This window comes from Embiotoca jacksoni, unplaced genomic scaffold (assembly GCF_022577435.1).
Source record: "Embiotoca jacksoni isolate LCO1_2020_lvr unplaced genomic scaffold, fEmbJac1.0.p SCAF_23, whole genome shotgun sequence".
Classification (NCBI taxonomy): Eukaryota; Metazoa; Chordata; class Actinopteri; family Embiotocidae; genus Embiotoca; species Embiotoca jacksoni.
The window spans coordinates 5,507,829-5,533,826 of record NW_027185374.1 but is presented as its reverse complement, the minus strand read 5'-3'; the positions used below and the strand labels follow the sequence as shown (position 1 = coordinate 5,533,826).

The following is a 25,998-nucleotide window of genomic DNA, read 5'->3' as shown; positions in this document are numbered from 1 at the left end:
TGCATGAGTCATCACATCATCTCTCTATAAGGCCCCGGCTCACATGTAGGTCAGGCTACGCGCTCTCGGGCCCGTGGCTCACCCGTTAAACTGCAGCCCCAAATTTAATGTGGCAACATGTAAGCCCGCGGGACGCGGATGCACCGGGAGTCTGATATCACGGCACGGTCGAGTAAAGCTGTCGTTACATATGCGTTTCTCTCTCTCAGCTCTGCTCACGTTGGCGTGGGAAGGGCAGGTTTTAAATTTAGCACGGCAGCTTATGAGCTGGAGATGGACTGGTGCACACTATTAATGTGTCATCCTGCATCGATTCTGGGCCCACAAATTACTTCTGCTTCATACCTATACTCCTCGTTCAAGTTTTGAGTTCAAAAACCGCGCCTAGTTTTATTGTACTGTTTTGTTCTTTGGAAATGAAACCGAACATCAGGAAAGCAGCACATACTGTACATGTAGACAAAATCGATGCTCAGATTCCTGAACAAATACTGCAACCCCCGTATGTTCACGCGTATAGAAAAACAAATTCCATATCATTCAGCTGAGCTATCAGACACAAAAAATATATATATATACAGTGTACAGGTCTCTTAATCAAAACAATAACAAAAGTATGGGATCACGGGACCTATTGTCTTCACTGTTGCTCTAAACTCGCTCGATGCTGCTGTGATTGGTGTTTTCCATGTCTTCCAACTGGTTCCTGACCTTAACCTTCTTACAACAAAACAACAGATCCCAGGGAGAGCGACCCTCCGGCTGATCCAATCTGTCACCAGCCTAATAGAAACAACATTGTTGGAATCAAGAGGGGAAAAAAAAAAAAAAAAATCAATGCTCAACAAAGTATCACGCAAGTCCAGTTGTTTTTAGACATTTTAGTGCAGAAAAGGGACACGTTATACCTTTAAAGGAAAATAAGCAGAGTCTGCTCCAGTTATCTTCACTGCCTGCCACTCACAGTCAATACATGTGATAAAGGGATGCAACCCTTTCGCAAACTAATCTTAGATTCCTCGCAAAACACTGGACAGGGTACATGTTCATCAAACCAAACCTGCAGGACTGAAAGTGCAGCATACAACATGCTACTAGGGATCTGGGATGTAATGGGGATGTTTTTGTTCCCCATTGACCAATTGACCTTGGTGATCTTCTGACTTTTCATCGAGTGCCACAATGATGTTGACATTTGCGTTGTGGCAAACCGGGGGGAAGAGCCGAGCAGACAACAGCCCAGGAGGCGGCTACCCAAGCTCAGATTGGGGGAGGCGATAGAGGGAATCTATTATCCAGTGCAGGTCACACCTGCAGGCCATCAGCTAAGTGGAGGGAGTGAGTAATATGTTCACAGAGCTGAGCAACAGAGGGGGAGACGGACTGAGGAGACAGTCCTGCGGGCTGGTCCAGAGTGAAGACGGAAGACTGAAGATGTCAAAGGAGCTCGGAGAGGAGACAAACTGAGAGAACAGTATGCAGAAGAAGACTACAAGGATCCCCCCCGCACCGTTGGAGAGGGGCGGCGTCGGATCGGAGGTAATACAGCGGACTCATCGCTCTCCTCCGCTCTGCCCTAACAGGGAGGAGGAATCCTCTCTCACACGGTGCAGACCGAAGGCGACGACCCCGACCGGGAGGAGTCTTTGGTTAAATTTGGCCTCGTCCCCCTTTACCCCGACCTGCTTATTAAAGGACACTTTTTGTTACACGGATAACGTCCGAGACTCCTGTTTTATCCCTGAATCTTGCCTCTACGCCCCCCTGTGGTGCCACAGCGTGTTCACAGAAATTCCTCAACAACTATTTGATTGATTGCCGTGACATTCGGTACACACATTTAAAATTACCCCACGGGACCAATTGTCAGAAATGGTGACCCATTCCCATCAGGCTTGGCTATACTTATATGCTCATTAGGAAATGTTAGCATTCTAACTCGCCAAATTCAGATGGTGAACACAGTAAATACCACCTGCTAAACATAAGCTTGTTGGCGTCTATCTTAAAGCACTACTTCAGCACCACGGTAATCTTAATTGCAGCCTCAAAGAGCTGCTGGTGTGACTGTTAAGAGACCAGCAGCACACCATGAATACAAATACATTTGTTTTGGATGTGCAAACTGCAGAACATTTGTCATCATTTTGTGGAGCAAATCAATTTTAAGATGATTTAAATATGTATACGTGTGCATCTGGTTGTCTCAGAGAACACCTACATCTCGCCCCCGACTCCTTTAATTTATAATTCATCTACTTGCCAGTAAGCAATTGGTTGGATTTGTAAATCATCACTTCCTTAACCAGATTAGAAAACATCCCTCCCTCCCCCTCCCCTCTCCCCCTCACTCTCCCCCTCCCTTCTATAATGTTGCTGTGCATCAAGATGCTACAGCTACACACTGAACCAGTTGGTTTTATTTTAAAGTCATAAAAGGTAACGCTGTACAAAGAAACGCTGTTTTGATTCCCTGCCCCTCAAACAAACACAAAAAGACACACACGCACGCACACACACACACACACACACACACACACACACACACGCAGCCTTGTAATCTCCATGCAGCAGTCATGCAGATGTTAAATTGCACACTCTGAGCTAAACACACACGGACAAACACAGACCACGCTATTTCCTCATCTGGGGTTGCCATGGTAACCGGATGCATCTGGATGGAAGTGAATGTGTGTGTGTGTGTGTGTGTGTGGCGGGCGTTTGCTCTCCTTGAAGTATATCTGTGTGTGAGTGTGTGTGTGTGTGTGTGTGTGTGTGTGTGTGTGTGTGTGATGATGATCTCCTAACCCTGCCGTTCTCTCATCCAACTATCTTATTTCTTTGACAAGGAGCAGAGAGATGGAGCAGAGGAGAGGGAGGAGAGGGGAGGGAGGTAAGGAGGGGGGTGAGGTGAGGTGGGAAGCAGCAAGGAGTGATCGGTTGACAAAAGTGGCAGCAGGTGTTTTCCTTAAATCACGCCCGTTTCATGTTGGAGATGTCCTCGAATCAGAGGAGAAATAAAGTTAAGATGCTATTCATCTCGCATAAATAAGACAAGTGTACGTGCGTGTAGTTAGAGAAGGTCTGTGTGGAGTGTAATGATGCCAGAGAGGAAGCAATTACTGACTAACATAATTATTGTCAACTGCACGGTTATTAGGATTATTGTGGAAGACAGAGACAGATGGACGAGAAGAAAGAGGGCAGCATCAGGTTCAAATGAAACGCTGCAAAAGGAAATCGGTTTGTTTGAACTGCTCACAAGATATTGCGCGTCTACACTAATCTGCGATGAGGGCTGACAAGTGCACTCTGCTTTTTTAAGGGGCTTCGAGCCAAATACGCTAAAGGAACCTCAGCCTTAAAGCTGCAGCGTGAGACTTTTACATGTATGTAATTTAACGGATATTCAGTTCAAGCCACTGCAAAACAAGTTCACACAGCGCTGAAGAAGCCGTTCACTGTCAGATAAATCTCTCTTTATTTCACAGTATTTACATCACGTAAATTGGGAATACGCAAAACGGTGACAAATCTACAAATATCACACAAGTGCACTTTGCGGCTGTGTGCAAGTTTAAACTGTTCTGTCCTCGACTGATTGCGGATGGCCGTCTGTGTCTCCCCAGCTGATTATAGCTGCTCTGTTCCGAAACATTAAAACCGTCACACACAGAATAACTTAGTGCAGTTATCAGTGCGCTGAAGTCACCGGAGAAACGAGACAGTTGAACTATTTTAAATGAAATGTTCACGATTATAAATTGGTAATCGAACGAATACTGTAGAATAGACATTGGAGAACAAAAGGAAAGCTTATTCTTACACTGGAACGACGCAGTGACCAGTCGGGGCTCACTCGAGCAAGTGCTGGTGACTAATTTGGATGACTGTAACCATTTTGAATTCACTTTGATAAGAGTCCCACCTGCTCAGCAGCGTGTGTGGGACCAGATGGTAATGTGTGTGGCGACGAAGGGGAGTGAACAACATTCTCATCTTCATCATTACTGATTAAAGGAGCGAGAAAAAAAAAAAAAAAAAAAAAAAAAAAAAACACACGTCCTCCCTCATTATCGACTGTTGCTATGGGTGAAAACTGCCCAAGGACAAAATGAACAATTTTGAACAATAGAAATCAGCCACACTGCTCGGAAGAAATGATGATCACTGGATAGAATAAATCACTGGGACACGACAAAATAACCGTCAATGAAACATTATCACGTGACAAAAACTTGCGTCGCTGAGCTTCCCTCCGACCAAAACAAAAGCTTGGGCATATTCGAGCTGTTTTATCTGCCTGGACTTCACTTAAAAACTTCTTTGCAGGCGCTCTGCGCAAGCGCGGCGTTGGAAGTTTCTTCACAGGTGAGGAACATTTAGACAGCTGCGGATGTTTGCAGATGAAGTGAAGGAGTTCAAGCGTCTAAAGGGTCTTGTTCACGATTGAGGGCCGGATGGTTTTGGCTTCAGCAGTAAAGCAGGCATCGCGCCGCACAGTTTTGGTGAAGGAGGAGCTTTCGATTTGCCAGTCGATCTACGTTCCGGCCCTCACTTACATGGGCTTTAGGTAGCGACCCAAAGAACGACATTGCGCATACAATCGGCTGAAATGAGATTCCTCCGCAGGGCGGCCAGACTCAGCCTTAGAGATAGGGGCAGGAGCGCGGAGCCAGCTTTCATTGGAGGTTTTCTAGGCACGTCCAACTGGTACGAGACCCTGGGGCAGACCCACAACAACCTGGAAGGATATATATATATATATATATATATATATATATATATATATCATCTGGTGTGGGGACATTTGGGATACCCCAGGAGGAGCAGGAAAATGTTGCTGGGGAGAGGAACATCTGGGCTAACCCGCTCAACCTGCTGCCACTACGACCTGAGCTTGGATAAGCAGTGGGGAATTGATGAATGATCTTTGCAATAATAATAATAATAATGTTTATAATAAAGAAAATATCTGAGCAGATTTTGTAAATCTGTAAATTTTGGTCACAGTGACTTTTTTTTTTGGATTGAGGCAAAGCAGAGTAAAGACGGATTATTATTTTAATCTTTAATGCCTAGATAAAGGAACCAAATTGAATATGGTTCAAACTGCTTTTAAGGCTTTATATAAAAGAGACCAAAACATCATACTTCTCTGAACAAAAACATCCATTTTTGAGAAATATATATGTCTATATTTTTTTTTTTCTTCCAGTGAGTTAATACATTTCGTCATGTCTGTGCTGCTCATTCACACATGTACTCACATACTCACACCAGGTCACTCACAGACATGCCTGGTCAGTTGCAAACAGCCGCAGGATGCTCACAGGTTCATTTGCTGATGTTTTTGCAGCGTGTTAATTGGAGCCGTTATTAACACACACACACACACACACACAAAGGACACACAAAGACGAGGCTGCATCAATAAATCCTTAGCTTCCTCTTTCCTGTCACCTTCCTCTTTCTAATGGCTGAGCACATCCCATCACAGACAATAAACACAAATATGCACCATAAAAATCTAAATAAAACTGTCACTGCAAAACAATGATTAATAACCACCTTAGCTGCAAACCACATTATTTTTTTTTTAGTTAATTTATTATAAATTATTCAACACCGCTGTCAACTGTTTTTCAGAGTGTATTGCAGGTTTTTTTATTTATTTTCTACCTTCCGTAAAAACAACCCTGCCACATTTTGAAACTTGCTTCAAACGTGCAGCCCATTACAGCGAACATGCATCCTTTTGATTATTATCATGTTTCAGTGATGCAGCTGCAGAGAACATGTCTAAATCTGACCTTGTTGGCACCTTTCGAACAGCTAATTTTTTTTTTTACCAGTTTCACAAAACATTACCTTTTTCACAGCACTTTCCTGTTTCGTTCACAGGCCAGGGGTTAATTATAGTAATTACAAGAACTCGAATGCACCACCAAAGTCTTTCTGCTGTTCAAGTATTTTGTTAAATTTTGGACCAAAGATAAGGAAGTTGCAGTACATAATCTCATTATCTCCAGAGAGTTGATCTTCATGTTGTACTGGTACAAACTGAAGCCCAGGCTGCCCCAAAGATACAAGTTCAATTAAGTCATGTTAAGTATACTCAATTTATAGTGTACTAAAACAAAACCTTTATTACGGTCTTTTAATCTGTTCTCGTTGCTCATGGCTGCTTCTTTGCAGCAACATCCATATATGAAGCATCGTCTACGATCAAAGATCATGTTTCAGCACGTGAACACGCAAAGACAATTTGCCTGTGTTTTGTTTCTCTCAATGAATTTACAGACGAAAACAGTCGAATTACAGAGCAACAAAGCTGAAAGTCAAATCAATTTAATTTACACAGCCCTAAAATACACTTATTCCAAAATTAGAACACTTTAAAGTCTTGACAACATGTCTTACACAGTATGAGTGTGGACAGATACGGACGTAAACGGCAGCTTGACTGGTTGGTGGAGACGAACAGAGTCTGCCCTGCTCTGCTGCTCATTTACACAACCTGCTTCAAAAAGTCTTTATCCCACTGCTGCACGGAAATTGAATTCATTAAAACGAATGATGTCGGCCACATTTACACTCTGAACCACCAGTGTGCTTTTTTTTTTTTTTTTTTTTTTTTTTTTTTTTTTTTTTTTTAATGCTTAAGAAGGTGCATGCACATTTATGATGCACTGCTGATGGGCATCATGTGTTTGTGTTGATTCATTCAGCCTCTGATGGAAGGTGAAGCACATTTCCAGGCTGCATTGAGTGAAAAACAGACAAATGACACCTGCTCCAACTGCGTTGTTGCTGACTGGCACCCGGTCTCCTCCACAGAGAAAACAACAAGGTTCTCTGAGAGGATGAACTCGGGGTCTTCACTGTTTACACGCACCTGCTTAACAACACACACTCTGAGTCTGACTGACCAAACCACCTCAGCTGTGGTAGGAGAAACAGAGAGTGTAACTTAAGCAGAAACAGGGAACGCAGACAGAAATAAATATGTCTGAAGGTGAGATGTAATCCTTTTTTCCCCTGTCCAACCATTGTAGCTCCAGCTACCCATGCTTACGAACCACATACATTATTTTTTGTTTTTGTTAAACATAATTTCGAGCATGAATAGGAAATGAGGAATGTGTTTGACCCCCCCCTGACGGCAGGTGTTTATTACAACAAACTAAAAGAAAATGACTTTTGAGGTCATTCAGAAAGTGTTTTACAGTTTGTTGAGCACAGTTGTTTGTTTACAAGGCCGTGCAGTGCGTGAGGTGACAGAGGTCATCAACGTTGCCGCCGGTGGGGAAATTATTTCACTAGAAAGATAATGAAGAAAAAGATAAATGCTCTGAATATAAAATATTCACCAAGTCAACTAAGTAATATTAAATCAATTGTCAAATGCAATTAAGATTTATTTATTTAAAAGCTTGTTCGTATTCCAGTCACACATACACACTCTCAGAAATACATTCAGGAAAGCAGCATGGAGCTATGAAATGAGACTAAAATAGAGAGGGGAAGAAAAAAAAAAAAGTATTTCAGAGCAAAAACAGAGAACAACCCTGTGGGCTTTAGAGAGCGCACACACAAATACGCACGCCAACGTGAATACACACAGCAGGAGACATCACAGGCTAACTGTCTCGGTAAATGGACACTGGCCAAATTCAGTTAATTTGTTATTGTTTTGTTTTAAAGCTCCAGATAATCACATTAGTAGCTCTGAAATTTGACAGACGGTGTGTCATCATGCCCTGTCAACTTTCCCTCAAACAAAGCAGTGTGTTTGCTTCTCAGGGCTTGTGAATTCAAGCTGGACATCAGCTGTCATGGTGGTAATTACAAAAACACAAAACAAAACTTTAAAAAAATATATATAAAACTGGTGAGCTAAAAGATTGACTTGTGGTCAGGCTGGCGAACCCTACACTTCCATATGAACACATCTCTGCCCAATAGACTATAAAAATGGAGGGCTACTCTGGATCTGAAGAGTAAAGCTAATGTGGAAGTGCCTTAAAATGCAATACCACTGATGGCCACTCGGGTCTGGCCCCAAAAAACATCTGGCTCCATAGACTCCCATTAAAAAAAGCATCAGCTTCTCTAATGACATACAAAGTCAATACATTTTTCCCACACGGTGCAGGTGGGCACGTGTGTCCTCTGGTTCTGAGTCAGATCCATCTCTTACCCCAGCTAATCACTTCTGGCTGCAAAAACAAAACTTAGATGGCAAAAAAACACCAGACTAGAGGCTTCAATATGGCAGTTTACAAAACTTATTTCCAGTTTGTTTTCTTGTAAGTTTCATGCTAAAACTGTGATATGTAGCGCTCACTCCAGAACCACGGACGATCCTACTAATCCTAATGATGGGTAGAGTGACCTTCATGCGTAAAACTGTTGGAATTGTCCCTTTAATTGGATTGTTTTTGTAGATGGTTTGTCGGCACGATATAGTTTTGGGGAAAGCATTAAACTAACAGTCTTGTGATGAACTGATACCTCTTCTATATGTCAAAAAAACAAAACAAACCTGCATGTAGGAGTTCATATTGTTTACAAAACCAGAGGAAAATATTCATGGTTGAATGGACAGACAACACCCGAAATATTTTTCTGTAATATGTACTTCAGTATTTTAATTCACAGTTTTCTCTCTGAGGAAAGCAACATAAGTTGAAGGTCCTTTCACAGGCTTCATGAATATTCAGGACAAGTTCCATTAATGATTTTGTACTTATGATGAGACCCTGCAGGTGTGAAGTCTTTACAACTCGCTTTTATGCTCTAATTCAGGGGTCCCCAAGCACCGGGCCGTGGACCAGTACCGGGCCGTGGATGATTTGGCACCGGGCTGCACAGAAAGAATAAAAAACATTTATTTATTAATTTGTATTTTATTTACATTAGCCTGCATGGAATTTTATTTTGAAAAATGACCACTTCCGTCCACGCCTCTTTCTCGCAGCTGTCTCAGTTGCAGTTTTTTTCATAAGCCCATAAGTTAACCCGAGCAAAGATGAGCAAAAAACAAACCAGGCCACGGAAAAATTGTCTCGCATGAAACCGGTCCGTGGTTCAAAAAAGGTTGAGGACCGCTGCTCTCATTGACATTTTCTGTAGTGGTGAGATGATGTTTCAGGGTTAGAAAGCGATTTCCCACTCAATTTTACTCCAGTTTTCAAGCTGCCTGCCACACAAGAGAAACTGATGGATTCAAAAACATGAAATCTGATGAGGTTTGAAATCTTATATGTTCTGCCATCTGACAGGACAAGTGTCTACATTCAGCCAGAGATGGGACTCAGAGAAAGCTGTGAACGGGCGCCGGCTGTTGAGCAATTTTCAACACCACAATTTTAAGATGTTTAGATCTGCCCTCAGATTAGTTCAGTCATTTTAGACAGGTCTTTAAAAACCTGACCTCCATCCAACCTCAGCCTGCAAATTCTGCTGAATCGTGCTGAATGCGCAGCCGTCACCGCTCTGTATCACATACAGGCCAGTCGAGGACTAAACCGTAGAATCAGCTATGCATCATTACTCTATATGATTCAACAGATTCTCACATTATGGGGGAAGCTGTTAAATGAAAGAGCTCGGAGGGTTTAACAGCTGTTAACACCCTGATGACTCCATTTTTAATAAAGGCTCACGCCAACTTTTTCCATTCGGTTAAAGGTGATCTTGATTTTAAAAAGAAAAAAGCTCAAGGAAAGACACAAAAAGCGTAACACATGTATTATTACTCACCATCTGTCCAGATTGGAGGCTGGCTTCACTGCCTCTAAATGTCAGGAGGAGGAAGAGGAGGATCATTATCATCTGTCAAATGTCTCATTATCATGAATCTCACTTAAATGAAATTAGTTTGTTGTCTTCTGTTTGGTTTCTGGATGTGAAACAGAAAGAAAACAGGCACCCACTCCACCCATCTGCCTGCTAATGGCCATCAGGAGTCATGTCTTATGATGAACTTTTATTTTCTTACTTAATGACCCTGATGCTGTTGGCTTTCATTTTGCTCATTTGTTCTCATTGTTCTATTTTGCCACTTGTAGAGTGCCCTATAAACAATATGGCATGTTATATATTCTTCAACATTTTGGACCAAATGCTACACTAAAACATCTTTTTACATTTTGGACTTACTGTAGTAAGATATTTTTGGACTATTTGGACGACATACTAGTATGACGATTTTAGGACAATTTGGACAACATACTTAAGTATGACGTTTTTTGACATTTTGGACCACATGCTGTTGTGTGACATTTTTTTGACATTTTGGAGGACATACTGTAGTATGATATTTTCATAACATTTTGAGTGACATACTGTTGAATGACACTTTTATGACATTTTGGATGCCCCATGCTATGGTATGACATTTTCATGATATTTTGGACGACATTATTGTATGACATTTATATATATATTTAATTTCTTAATTTTGAAACAGCAGTCTTCTGTTGTTGTTATTTATCTTTCCAGAGGCTATGGCAGACATCAGTTGATTTAATTAAACCAGACCAATTTTAGGTGGTGACCTGGCAATATTCCTATTTCTTATTATGATCATGGCGCACAAACACATGGAAAAGGTTTGCATCTGGTCAAAACGCCAATAATTTCCCACCTACAAGATGACAACATGTAGAAACAACCTACTGTTTTATTTTAAGAAAATTATTTTCCCTCTTGTCATTTTGAACTGCCCCTTCAGTCACTTTCACCCTCGTGCTCCTTCGCCTGCATTTCCAACAGATGACACGCGAGCCCCATTAAACTCTATTTTCTTGGCCAGGGTGCTGAACTATCTGGAGCCTCTGACACTGTTCTTGTTTTCCTGTGGAAACCAGTTATCCAGAGGGAAAGTACAGTTGTCAAACCCTTCATATCTGTCTGCTGTCACATTAAACTGGAAGAAAGGCACTGCACGCACGCACCCACACTCAAAGGTGTTTTCACTGATTGTGGCTGATTGGACCTCAGCTGTGGTTGAAGCTGCGGTGACGTCCCAGACTGAACAAAGAGCGTTAAAATGAACTGTGTGCAGGGCTTTGGTACACACACACACATCCCAGCTAAGGAGTTTGACTTTGAGCACAACCATGCTAGGAAGTCACCAAAGTCCATCTTCGGTTAAAAAGTGTCAAGCTTGTTGACACACCCTGATAGGTGGAGAAAAGGACTGTAAATTCTGCAGCTGTTTGATAATAGAAAGAGTAACTTTGGGAATTAAAGTACCTGTAGCCTATTAAAACAGCTCACGCAAACTGACTGTAATGTACATTTTTACAGCATTAATTCCACTATTACAACATTAGAGTCATAATACACACTGCTCTGCTGCTTTGTTTCTCCTTTTTTTTTTTTTTTTTAAACAAAGACAAATACCGGTGTCAGTGGCCAGTTAACTCCAGTTGTCTCACTTTGCCGTCTTTCCAAACTGATGCTGTATGCCATACTTCAAATTAAAAGGGTAAACCTGGTAAAAGTGTCGCATTAACCACCCAGAAATAAAACATTTATTGACAATATAGCCTGTTTTAAGAGGCCTGGCCCACTTACTGGTTTAGAATTGAAAGTAAAAGTGAGATAGAGAGATGAACAAAGTGTTTTCATGCCCACATAGTTCTGATCATACATCAGCTTTAAGAAGGTTAAATCTGTAAACCCATCCTTTTTCTTTCTATTTCAGTCCTTCTGTGTTTGAGCACAGGTCCAATCGGGCAAAATAAGTAACACTTGTGTGGGTGCACTCAGTGTGTGAAGGGCCTGTTTATTTACTTGTAAATGCTGGTTTAAAATGTGTAAAGTTTTTACTCTGAAATGAGAAATATGCCATTTGGAAGTGATGCTTAAAAGCATAATAAAAAAGCTTTGGATTTACATTTGTGAAAAACCTGATAAATATTTTTCATTAATTGGACTGTTAGCTCTTTCAGGAATGCACTCTGTCTTACAATGGTAGTACTATTGAATGCTACTAGGGGCTAACTCCAAAAAAACTCTGTTTCCAATGGACTCCGATTCAAAAAGTGTCAACTTCTCTTATGAAATACAAAAGTCAGGACATTTTTTTCAAAAGTCATTATGGTGTCATTTTTTAAACTCACTCCTCCTGATCAGTGTTCTGGTGGTCCTTCTTTAAATTATTCTGTAATTAATTAGATATTAGGCCTCAAAGGGCGGTATGTTTGAGGACATGCCTGGTTTGATTGGCATACCTTGGGTGCGGTTAGGTTACTGGTAGAGGTGGGCGGAGCATATTACCAAAATACCAAGATGGCCAAAATGCCAGACTGGAGACTTCAACAGAACAGTTCTCAAACCAGTGGGTTGCCACTTGGTTGGGATCATACAATATATAAAACTGGACGTATAGCTTCAGGGTCTGAAAAATTAGGCCAATGTGGAAGTTTATGTGCAATATCACTGAGGGCTGCTAGGGGTTTGCTCCAAAAAAGCTCTGGCTCCATAGACTTCCATTCAACTTCTCTAATGAAATATTAAGTCAATACATTTTTTTCCACAAGTCATTATGGTGTCATTTGCAAAAGTTCCTCCTTCATGTTAGTTTTCTGGCGGTCCTTCTAAAAATAATACCATCAATAAAAAGGCCTAAAAAAGTTCATTTGTAGTTGTTCTTTTTGCATTACAGTCCATTTACAATACATTTCTTACTTTGCCCTACTACTAGTTTGTAGACATTTAGCAGCCACACAGTCTTTTGTCAATGTGTTCAATTGCTAAAATTAGTTTTCTTGATGTAAATATACTGTAGGTCTACTATACAGAAAAACAAATCATCTGTAATCACTGTGGAGCTTCACCCAGGCTGAAATCAGAGATGGAGAAAAGGATATTGGTTTTGAAACTCATATCCTGTTTTATTGTTCAAATATGGCAGGACAAGATATACAAGACAGTACAAACAACACACCCACACAGTCGCACATACACGTGGACACATGGAAAGACAAACAGAAAAGACCAATTTAATTGGTTGTTCAGGCGCGCGCGCGCGCATACACACACACACACACACACACACACACACACACACACACACACACACACACACACACACACACACACACACACACACACCTCCAAGTGGTCATGATTGATACAGACAAGCATTTCTCAGGGGAATCACTGATCAAACACACACAGCCACACCGTCAGACACGTGAAAAGACAAACCATACAGGCCAACAGGACAACTTGTCTATTAAAGGGGATTTTAAGGAGATTAAGGACCAGGTGACAATAAAAGATCAAAATGAAACTGTTCAAAGTCCACCTTAAGACAGAATCCACCTGCGTTATTGACGTTTCAATGAGCCCACAGTGACAGGACTTAGGTGGATTTCACAGGGATGAGGGTACATTTTTCTGCTCATATCTGTTCGCACAAGAAGGAAATAAACCTCAAACGGCTGAAAATCATCAGGTGGCAAACCGAGTCACTGGTTTTTTTTTATCTCTGTTCACAGACACAGATTCACCTTAGAAAGGAAATATTCTGTTTTGGCTGTTTTTTTTTTTTTTTTTTTTTAAACATTTAACTCAAGAATTCATCATTAGCCACAGGTTAACATTTAAGAGACTTCAAGCACTTAAAGGAAAACAGGAATCACATGAATCTCTTTTAGTGACTGAAGGCCACGCTGAACGGAGGTGATCTGATTTAACAGCATATATATGTTTACCTGCTCTGTAAAAACTGAAACCAAAGACTATTAAAAAGATACAATTTCAAATGTTGTGCTTTTTAGACTTAAAATGCAAACAGTGGTTTTACTCTCATTTCAAAATAACACATCTTCATTTTTTAAATTAAATTTTTTTTCAAACAGGTGGCTGTTAATAAAGAAGCAAAACAATTGTTAAGAAAAAAAAAACAGCCTTTGTCATGCTGTATCATCGTCATCCTCTTTCTTTCAGTTGAAAACCTCATCCCCAGGAGTTTTACAAAAATTCACTCACATTGATGCACCAGTATTTCTGAATGACATGGGTGGATTTCATGAGCTTTGGGGTCAAAACAATGCAATAAAAGGTCAATTTTATTTTCAAGTTTGAAAAAAACAAAACAAGATGGAAGACACTGAAAATAAGGGTTTTCAGCTGACAGCAGTGATTGTCTGAGTTAACCTCATCGACCTCAGCATCACCATCTGAATCACTGCATGGCTAGAACTGCTCTTACATGTACAGTACCACAGAGTGAAAACTTCTCAGATCAGCATAAATACTTCCAAAATAAAAACACATGAAAGAGCCAGACTCCAGCCTGTGTTGTAGACTTTCACTCAAACAACTTATGAATGGATTTAAATAAAGAATAAATAATAAATCATTGACGTGGTCTGACATGCTGTTCTTTAAATTTCATTTTACAGAAAAATCAGTGATATTATGCTTTTTAAAAAGCAAACAAAAAGAACATCCAAGTGTGCAGCTAAAATGAACTACAGCTTGTCACGTAAAAATTAGGTTTAAGTGAGACAAGCCGGTAACAAAGAAGGTTTTGGCATTAATTAAGTAAAGATGTGCTCTTGGCAACTCATAGTGTACTGTGTATAAGTGAAGCAAAATATTTTATATATTAGTATCCCCAATGCACCATCCCCAAACCCCCTTCTTTAAACTTAGTGTTGTTAGTGGAGATTAGTTAATATGATACCGGACTCACGCAGTCTGAGTGTTATGGATCCAACAGAGTCCAGATTGGATTTAAAAGCTGGTATCACTTATTTTCTGTTTCAAGAATGAATTCATCTTAACTTGATTGTCTCAGGTGCTGGACACAGCGGGACACACTTGCTTAATGCAATAGTAATATATAATATAATGAAGCATAGCTAGGCGGGGGGGAGAGGGGAGGCGGGGTGGGGGTAGGGCAGTTTCTGTACCGACTGAACTTTTAGTGTAGTTTAGGGAATGCAGACGGGAGAACTTAAACGCAAAATCAACTGCTGGATGTTTGAAGAAGAAGATCAATTTCCTGACATGGACTGCCGAACACAACCAGTTTAACAAAAGCCCGCACGGACCAACATACTGGACCAGGTTTCACTTTGGAGTTCGAAGAATAAGCCAGTCGCAACCAAGATTCTGTCAACACACCAGCTCATGTCACATTTCCTCTTCAGAAGCAGAGATGAACAGATAAGTGGTATTTTGTCTATGAAGATGGCTCTTGGAAAAAAAACCCCATAATGCTCAAAGGAGGGTAAAAGATTATCTTCACCTTAAAGTTAGTTTTCTTAGGGAAATTAAGGAGAATCCATTTTGAGTGCAGGTAAACCAAACTGTCTACAAAACATAAGTTATCTTCTTCTGAAAGGACAGTTTCTGACTGACAGGTCACAGTGAACCCAGCGTGCGCGCACACACGACTCTAGAGGAGTGTTTTCTTGGTTTGACGTGCGAACGCCGTCCCCCAGCGGGGTGAAGAACTAGGGACGGTATTCTTGCCGTTGGACATCAGAGTTAGAGAGTTAACTAACAGGTTTAGCTCGCTGGCCTTGTTCAGACAGTCGCCTAGCGTTGATCTCAAGCTACATTATCTATTTAACTAGCACTGTGTCTGGGTTAGCAGGTCAGCAAAGTGGGCTGACTGGTTGGCTGGTTCAGGCTTTCAGGTCTTTCCGACTCTTCTCCCGGTTAGCCAGGCCTGGCTTGATGTTTCCCGGGCTGCTGGTTTGCGGTCGCCGTGCCTCAGTCTGATGACGTCACTTCCTGTTGTCTGTGGTGAAGTTAGCTTTATTGTCCGTCTTTGTAGCGGTTTCCTCTGTGTTTCCGGGGGGCTGCACCGCACTGTTAGGCCCGCCCCCATTTTGAAGTGTTTCCTGTTTGTACTGTTGCAAAGCGCGATTGACAGCATCTTCTACCAATCGCTTGCTGACCCGCAGTAGCTCCGCCTCATCGGGTTCAGACCGGCGACGCCCGCCTGCGTAGAAAAAGGACAACAAAAACATCTGTACGTTATTGTATTTTAATAACAAGAAACTATAATTGTGTCTATTATCATTACACCACAAACGGAAGCACAAACTTGCTCCCCGATTGTGAGATAACAAAGTTTTTAGATTTTGTTTGTCAATTTCGTTTCTCTTCTTTTCAAAATCGTGGATTCAAAAGATTTGGTTGTCTACTCGAATCAATTCAAAACAAAAGTAACGGATCTAAAAAAAAAATGTGTATTTTTTGTGAAGATACAAAAAAATGTGTATTTTTTTTTAGAGTAAGAAGCTGTAAACACAACACTGACACGTTAGAACTAATTGAAATTCATCTGGAAAAACCAAAAACATAAGCAAGCCACTGCGTATTTACACATCCAGCAAACATGGAGCAATAATATGTTTATTTTCACCAACTCCTGAGGGACATGCCTCGAGCTTTAGTGGCTAAATACTTACAAGCTAGTTACTAACTGTATTTTCCATTTGGTGCTGAGCAGGTATTGTACAGTGGCTTTATCAGAGCTTTTTTTGCAGCCTGCTGTAGCTTTACCAAAACAATGAGCTGAAAGACACTCAAATATTGTGTAGAGTTGAGGTGAACGACAGGGTGATTGTTTATGGGTTCATCCCTACTAATGATCCCTTTCACAGTACACTTAGTTTGACTTACCGATTGTATTTTAAAAATGTAGTGTAACTTTAAAGTAAATTAAATAATATGGCCCTGGAATAGCACTGGATATACGGTATATTAATATTGTGTTTTAAAATGTATGAACGGGAAAAATTATTTTCTGTATGTAGCGCCCTGCTAATTTGTTTACATGTGTTTCTTTGAAACAGTTCATTTGCATTTGTGTTCACAGGCAGAGAAGTACAGTTTGGAAAAGTACTTAAGTGTCCTACAGTTTTGAGTAGCCCCTGAACCTCTCACGTTACCTCACCTTACCGTATTGGCTGGCCAGGTGTCAATGTGTTTGCCAGCCAATCAGGACAAGCAGAGAGCTTTATGGGAACCAACCGGGTTCTTGGAGAGGCGGGACTTAACGACAGGAGCGCGCGATGCAGACGAGACGAGGGAAAGCGGGTGAAGATACAGAGCGACGCAGCGCTAGTTGTAAGTTCAGAAAAATGTGTTTTATTGTTGTTAGAGTTAGAACCGGAGTATTTTGTAGCCGGGTATGGTCCAATAAAATCAGAAAGAGAGCCGTGTTGGTCGGTAAAACTCGAGGTCGTTGCCCTCCCGCGTGGACTTAGCTGCTAACAAGCTGACGGCTTCCCGAGCTGGGAGAAGAGAGCCGGAGTGCGCGCGGGGAAAAAAAACCCAAAACCTTTTTGTTTTGAGTTTCTGAGTGAGTATGGTCGACAAACATGTCATGACATGGACCTTTTGTAGTAGCAACTAAGCTTTCTGCAGTAGAAGCGCTCAGGACTGCGCCGCATGCGGAGGGACAGACGCAGGATGGATTTTCCTCTCATCTCGTCACAGCGCCTCCTGCTGGACACAAAGGGTTTCCAAAGACTGTCACCTACCGCCCTCTTAATTGTGAGTACTGACCGCACCTTTTCTTTGAGGATTTAAATCAGCTCCAACAAGCGTGCAAACGTCCTGGGTATTGTGTTTTAAAAAAAAATATATATATTTTCTGTGGGTCACAATTTGTTTTTGTAACATTCAATGTGTGTGGTTTAAATATTCATGTGTGTTATTTCAAAGCAGGAAGTAAGGGCTAAAACAGGGCGACATGTGAATGCATGGGAGTTTGAACTCTGTATTTTAAACTACACCAGGCCTCCCTGCACCTTCGTCAGAGTCATACGATTAAATTGGGCTGTTGGAGACGCATTTCTAAAATCTATATTTTTGTAGACCCTCTCCAATTCACCTCCCATGCAACGGGGGGGGGGGGGGGGGGGGCAATTGGGATTGAGAAGGTGGGCTACATGTAACTTTACAATTTTGTGGTATCTTTGATATTAAACTCCAAATCAGATTCATACCACCACCAACTGTGAGGTACAGATGTCCCCCCCCCCCGACACTTCTAAAATACAGTAAATAAGTGAAAACAGTGGTTCATTTTCAAAAATATGAATTTAAAACTGTAAACCCATCATCAAACTGCTGATTTATCACTGTGCTTGTGCCTCCAGCTGAGGTTTTACTCCTCTGTAATGTGGCAGCTTCAGATTTGTAGCTTCAGTGACATTTAACTCCAGCGGGTTTGATTGCAGCTCCGAGTTGCTTCCCGTTGGTTTCGGGTGTCTTTGTCACTTGACGGACCGACATTATTCCTGTTTCAATATGTTCAAACAGATGTTAACTATTAATCTGACAATAACAAATGAGTACACTCGTTCATCGTCGACTGAGTTCAGCAACAATAGACTGGACGTGACTATTGCAGAGATGATAATAACAGATGAAGTAAACAACCGTCTCTCAAGCTCTTGTATGAATTTTGCAGTGATTAAAAACAGGATTTACGTAACAACCAAAGCTCTTTACCACACTGATTGTTCTGCTGGCGCCAAAAACAAAATGGCAGACATTAAGACAGAGAGATAGAAGCAGATATGGTCAGAAGAAACAGTTGAGTCAATAATTCATGTAGAAAGGCAGGCCGGCGGGCGGGGTGGGTAGGATGGACAGCCAGCAGTGAGCCAAACAAAAGGAGAGTAATAAAGAATCACTCAGCCATCCAGACTGTCTGACACACACACACACACACACACACACACACACACACACACTTTACTGCAGTGGCTCAAAAACACAATATTATAACCACATCAACATTTGATTACCAAGGCCAGGCATAAGAAAGCTGTGTTAACCTTGTATATCACAAAAATCCCACAGGGCCCACAGGTTTGTTTCAATTGAAAGCAGAGTGATGCTCTATTATTCATTAGACAAAAGAGACAGACAGTAGCAGTGACAGAGACGATGAGGACGACAAGGTTTGTTGTCAGAACCACATTGTGCACGACGTGTGATTTAATCTAGTCTGCTGTGTTCTTCCTGGTCTGGCTCTAACCAGTCTTGTCACTTTCGGTTTTTCGGTCTTGTTTTGTAGATCCGTTTTTAATTTTTACATATAAATTTTGTCCTTCAAGACACGGTAAAATGAGACAAAATATGTGTCCTCATGTTAATTGTTCAGTTATCTGTTGCTAAACGTTAAATAATGTGTAAAAATTTTTTTATATGACTTTAAACATAATTTAATCCAATCAAAGTTTTTCGGCGTGATGAGCTTGTCCTGGTCATCATATACAATTAAATCACACATGACTGCAGCTTACGGACAGAGTAGCTTACAGAGCAATATCATCGAGGTCTGTTTTTCCAATAAATGTCCTCTGGCTCTAACTATCGTTTCTCCCTCATCTTCCTCCTCCTGATCTAACAGCGAAGCTGAGGGTCACTGCGTTCGCTAAATCATGGCCACTTTTGGGTGATCTAATCCAATTCCTGGTGACAATACTTTATTACACTCAGAAATATGTCACAGCACAGAGGATGTTCTAAATTCAGCCCGACTTTAAAGGTGCCCTGTAGTGTTTTCTTGTAAACAAAAGATAATTCAGTATATCTTGTAACACTGGGACACTTGCGGCAGCTCCACTGTGCGTGCCTATCCTCGAGCGCGTGCTCACCTCCCAGAAAAACAGCTCCATGGCACGACTAGAGGTCAGAAACTCCACAGGGAACCTTCCCGACACAGTGCACTCCTAAAGCCGCAAACTAATGAATAATAAATATGAAGAGGTGCAGCTTCACCTTGCTGTAGCCACTGCTGATATGCTAATATTGGTGAAGTGCTACAGTATAGTGTTGACTGTTGGCACATTCGTGCTGTGGATATTTTATCAGCTTGCACCACCAGGTGCTCTGGTGCGTTGGGGTGAGCTCGAGTCACCGTCACAGCAGCATTTCACCACCACTACCAGCCGTGTATCTGTGGATTTATGTTGTTTCTGCCAAATATTCAGGCTGCTAACAGCGGGCCAAACAGAAACCAGGATTCATCAAACCAGCCAGCACACGCACATTCGTCTCTCATCCATCAGCGTTACTTTACTATTGTTTGCTAAATTGGTTTGAACCTAACGTGATGATGTGTTGTAGAAACCCGTGGCCTGCCTGTGACTTTCAGTGACCCCGGACTGCTCTTTTTTTGTGTGTGTGTATTTTCCCCTTTAGATCTGCAGCTGACTGAATTTAGCCTATACGTGTCTTTCTTAGTGAACCGCAGACACATTTCTGAGTAAGCGAACGAGGCGCTGCTGGCACTAATGATCAGATCATGCTCAGAGTCATTTTAATCATGTGGCTCTGACTCGGTTTGCTGTTTGCACCAGTCTTAACACTCGCAGCTACAAAGCCCTGCTCATTACTGATGATCCTGGTCTGTGTGGTCACAGAGACAAGCATTTTATTTTATTTTTTTTGGGGGGGGGACTTATTCTTCTCTTTGCTTTACATGCATCTCAATGGGGATGTAAAACAAACATCAAGATGAGTGAAGGGATCCTTTTCCTTCTCTGGGAACGTTGTCAAGATATGTGCAGCCGACATTTATAAATACAGAAGCTGTAGTAAATGTAAATGTCGTTTATTTAAACGGTGCCATAGGCAGTGAAGGAATCTGTGGCTTTGCACGGTTTTACAGTTGGATTGCTGTTAATTAGTCAACACCACAAACTACAGTGAAACTTTCCAAAGGATGAGAGAGCAGCCTGCACATGCGAAAGCCATTACAAGCCCATCAGTTTATGAAGGCTTCGACCCTGTCTGCATGATTCATACTTTATTTACACACAAGTCATCATTTGGTGGAGGAAGTTATTGCGTCATAAAACCAAGGAATATCTGTAATAAAACCTGTGTAAGCAAATAACAAAACATGTGAAAGGTAAATATCAGTGCCAAATTAATGCTGAATAACGGCACAAGGGTCAAATGACTCAATATTACCGTCTTCCCCTATCTAATGCCTCATTGATTCACAGGATGCTACGGTAACACTATCCATGCTAATCTTATACATCCACGTAAGACACTACCAAGGACAACGCCTTAGTAACAAGATGAGTGTGTGCAGGATCTCACTGGGGTTATCCAATGGGCACCTCCCTTCATCAGTGTTTCGTCAGGTTAGGCCCACAACACCTCATAAAGGCTCAACAGCAGAACATCCAATACTACTCAATACTCACACCCGCCACCCCTACTACACCTGCTTTAAATCTAACCTAGTAGGACTTGTGCTTACATACTTTAGCAACGTTATCTTTGCTCAAAGCCAACACTTTTAAAGCTGTAGACCAAAATTAACGGATTCTGTTTCATATAAAAAGTATAAACAAAAGTTCTTTTGGATTTCTGTATCTCTGTAACTCTTGTATTTCAGAGTACAGGATTGATAAGTGAAGTTCAGTCCTCTGTTTAAAGAAACTGAGCGATGCTTGCTAAAACGAAGGCATCACAGTTAATGGACAGTGTCTTTAATCACTTCCTGTCCTGCTGCTCTAAACAAGACAGAGACTGGCTTTGCTTAAATCAACAGAATCTAGTGAGAAATCAGATCAGATGTGAGTGGATTACACCAATATCAGGAGAAATGTCAAGAAAGACCATTTAGATTTTAGAGACAAAAGCAGCAAGGTTATATGATTTAAAAAAAAAAAAAATTATCAATAAATTCATGGTAATCAAGAGGTTGGTGAAAGTAATCACAGTTAATCATCCTGAGTTTGATTGGTTTGAGGGATTACATGCCGGCTTTAGGGTTTATTTCACTTTTAAGCCTGTAAGATGTAGATTAGGTTTTAACTGAATGTAGACATTTGATATGAGGACACATACTTGAGCGTTTGGGATGGAGTGGACTCTGAACCAAATCTGCAACACAAGCACAAACATCAAATATTAAACGGGGACAAAAAACAAGCGTGCATTTTGTGTCTCATGGATATTGTACAGTCATAAAAGGCTCTTTGTTTGCAAACACGAGGGAGATACTTTTGGTGTAAGAAAGCAAGGATTTTAAAGATTAGGTTTAGACCCCTGAGAAACCCAAAGACTTATAAGGATGCACAAATACTGTGAGGAAAATATTGTTCTCAAATCCACTGACTCTTTTACTGCCAGTGGCTGAGAGAGTCCAGAGAGTAAAAATAGTGTGCAGGTGTGCAGAAAGCCACAAACAGTGTAATTAATTACACAAGTCTGCACATTGAAAAACATAACTCTAAAAATAAATGCGCACACTAGAAAATACATTCTTGTCAGGTACAAGGTTTCGACACGGGTTTTTATTCCAAAGGTGGAAAGAAGGAAAAAAAAAAAAAAAAAAATCATTTTTCAAATGAGGCAACACTTAAAAAAAAAAGAAATGAAATGAATCCCATAGGAGGACTAAATCCCTTATTTTGTATTTCCTCTCTTATTCAGATCAGTTCCTTCTGTCGTCACGAACTACAACAAAACATTTCTTGTGTTTTTGACCCTACGTAAGCAGACTCTTCTGTGTCTGTATGTTTCACAGGGCTGCGAGTTGGTGAGAAACTCTTTTTATCTGCTTTTTCAACCCTGACTTGACAAAATGAAGGTCTTTATGATGGCAGTAAAGCCGCCCTCTGTACCTGTGTCACACACACACACACACACACACACACACACACACTGACAGAGACACAGATAAGCCTTTCACACTGTGGATAAACTGATTTCACAGCAATGAGGCTCAGCGACAAACTCGCTCAACTTATCTTTAGCTCACACACACACCATGCTCAACAGCATCTCGCACACACTTTCTCTACAATTTCTCAAAGCTTACCCCCCTTTCTCTCACACACACACACACAGATTTCTGTATTTTCTCCTCTCTCAGGCTACATCCGCACCAATACATTTTAAAAACCAATAACTTTTGTTGCGTTAACACTTGGCGTCTACACAACTCGTTTTTTTAAACCACTAAAATGGAAACTTCTGAAAATGTTGCCGACCCCGTTTTGTTTGAAAAAGTTTAGGATTGGCATTTAGTCTGGAGAGATGGAAACGATGATGCAGACACCCACGTTCGCATCCCGGTCACTGACGACGCGTCCTTCCCTGACTTGTCAAACCCTGATCACATGACCCCTTCCTGACATCAGCCTTGACTACCAGTGGGTCATTCAACATGGGTAACAAATTACAGGTGTTGTTGACCCTGTTTTTAAGCCAACAGCTGTTGTGTAGTTAAATTCTGCATTTCATAATGGTGCTGCTGCCTATTGCCTCCATCTCTACCCCTCTTGACTACTTCAGTCTTTACTTTTCCTCACTTCTCTCTCCCTCTCTTTAAACATTTGTTTCCCTTCCTCTACCTTTTTTTTTTTTTTTTTTTTTTTGCTGGCAGTGTTGTCATGGCAACGGAGATGAGAGCCAGACAGGCACTTCAACTTTTAACAACAAAAGGCAGTTGCACTGACTTCTATCTGCTTTTTTTTGGCAGGTTTCAGTCTCTCTTGTCTCTAAGTATCCACTCCTCTCCTCTCACCAGTTTGACTTCATCTTCCCCCTCAGCTGCTTTGTCTTTATTTACCTCACAGCTTCTCACATTTATAGACCGGTATGTCTCCAAGCTGTTTCTCTATTGCCTGACATCGTTTCTGCCTCTAAAAGCTGTAGCTGCATATTTGACAGAAGAACAACTGTAGAGAAAATGTTGAGTAATGTGGAGCCTAATTCCGATGTATAAGTAATTGGAGATTTAAAGGAATGAAAAACAGGGATTTCAAGGTGCAGAATTTTAATAGGAATGATTTTATAACAGCAGGCATTGGATTAAACTCCGTCTCTGTCACTGTGGTGTTAATTCATGTCGAGCCACACTAAATCTGAGCCAATATGGTGCAAACCAAGCCAATTAGTAGATTCTGGTGAAACCTGCAGTGGTAATGCGATTATTTCAGGATATGCTGTCTTCTGTCCAACAGCAACAGCATGCCTGCATAGATCTCTTGAATTTTTTTGGCACGCTCGCACAACTGCTTTGGGGATGTTGGACACTGGGCTGATCTACCACTTTGGTCCAGGCCGAAATAACTACACCTAAGACTAATTAGGATTTCCTTTATTGTAACTGATTTCGCTGGTACTTGGAACTTGATTTCATCTGTAGCCAAAAAAAACTCCAGTAAATTATCTTTTGTAGTAATTTTAACCAATTTTAAGATGATAATCTCTGCTGCCAAGCCATAACATTTAGCCTGTAAACTAGGCTTTATGGGGAATTGCATTTGCTGAAAACATATCTATTGAATAAACAACAATATTAGGTATTGTTTTTTTTTCTTCAAATCACCACCCTCATCTAAAGATATTAGGTGAGAAAGAACACCAGAAACAAAATGCTGGGTTTTTAGTTATTTGCTCTAACTTAATTTCTAATAAGGTTTTCAAATAAAAAACTCCAGTTTGCTAAATTAGCACTGTCATTGTGAGCCTGTTAGTGTGCTTATGTTAGCATATGGGCACCAGAGCTGCTAATATGTCTTTCCTTCTCTCTAACACCCTCCTAATACCACTGTCTCTAATATGTGCCAGTTTTTTTTGTCACTCAGAGAAACATAGATTGAGAGGTTGTTGGTGTGCAGACGCTGTGTTTGGAAATTTGATTGTAAACTGTCAGCAAGCTTTTGAGTCCGTACAATGTCAAGTGACAGCGTGTGTCTGCTCAGAGTCGCTGCTGTCTCCTCCTGGGCTCTGCTCTGATTTATGTCGTGCTATGTAGAAACAGAATTCCTTCAAACTCTCTTGCTCACTTATTTGTCTTGTTCTTTGGCAACTCCCCCCTCCAGAAAATCCACTCCCCAGTAGGATTAGAGCTGACATCCTGCTGCAGTCTGCCAATTATTTCATTTATATAAATATTTTGTACTTTCCATGATGAAGGGAGCACTTTATAATAGCTACACAGATAGGTGGATATTTTACAAATCCAAAAGGAAGCTGTTCCAGCGAACAGAAGCTACTGCTGATGCACAAGCGCTTCACATCTACATACAGTATGAAAAGGAACCATACTAATCCCATGAAAAGACTTAAGAATTAATTTCACTGGATTCGGCAACCTGATTATGTTTACATCCCGCCTGATAATCTGCTGTTATTATGAATTTATTTTTACCCTAAATCAGCTGATTTCCTGCCAGCTCAAGCAGAAGTTTAGGCAGAACATTAATGCAGCAGTAAGGAAAGGAAGACAAAGAAATATGAAGAGGAGGAGGAGGAGAGGGGGAACAAAGGAGGATGACAACTGTGTGTGTGTGTGATGTGATGAAGAGGAAGGTGAGCATATCTTTACAAGGTTGGGGGTAAAGAGCCCTGATAGTGGAGCAGTTTCCTGAGGAAATACCAGACTCTTCCTCACTCACAATACTGATTTCTGCAGCGCCATCAACACGTTTGTGTTTCTGCTTTCTGGACAGTTCATATTGTGGTTATTGAATTACTATGGATCGTTTCTATTAAACAACACGTAAACTGTTCGGGACGACAAAATGCAAACACAAATACACTCCCTAAATACTGCAACAAAAAATACCAAGACATGGTTAGATCAATAAATCTGTAGAGTGGCTTACAGTGCCCACGGTTCTTCTTCAAATGACCTTCAACATGCCACTAAAGCTACAGCTGCACCAGGAACACTGAACTTAGCTGTAATGTTAAGAAAAGAATTACAGAAATCAGAAGGAAAACTAAAACCACAAGCAGAAGCTCTATAACTGAGTGAAATTCTGCAGCTCCGTGAGGGACTCGTTTCTGTAAGACGTCCTAAAGTCCCGCTGTGGCCTAGTTTGCCTGCATTTTGTGAGTTCTACAATAAAGAGGAATAATTACATTTCTGACTATCTCTCCCTTGTGCCTTCACAATGGGAAACAGGGAGCGTGCTCCTCTGTTCCCCTCCAACAGTGCGCTGATGACGATTTCAC

The 25,998-nt window shown here is 41.1% G+C and overlaps 1 protein-coding gene across 4 annotated transcripts in view; it reads right to left on the bottom strand.

The window, feature by feature from the left end:
* Positions 1–12,886: 12,886 nt before the first annotated feature.
* The window catches only part of LOC138203513 (A-kinase anchor protein 7-like), a 41,427-nt gene continuing 28,315 nt past the window's right edge, over positions 12,887–25,998 (bottom strand). For 3 of the 4 annotated variants that reach the window (XM_069158434.1, XM_069158435.1, XM_069158436.1), the window contains 2 exons: positions 21,874–21,909; positions 12,887–15,982 (listed from right to left, as the gene is read on the bottom strand). In XM_069158434.1, coding sequence (XP_069014535.1) covers positions 15,765–15,982; positions 21,874–21,909 — 254 coding nt within the window. In that variant the 3' untranslated portion in view covers positions 12,887–15,764. The remainder of the gene's footprint in view (positions 15,983–21,873; positions 21,910–25,998) is intronic. The other variant, XM_069158438.1, reaches the window with a different exon arrangement.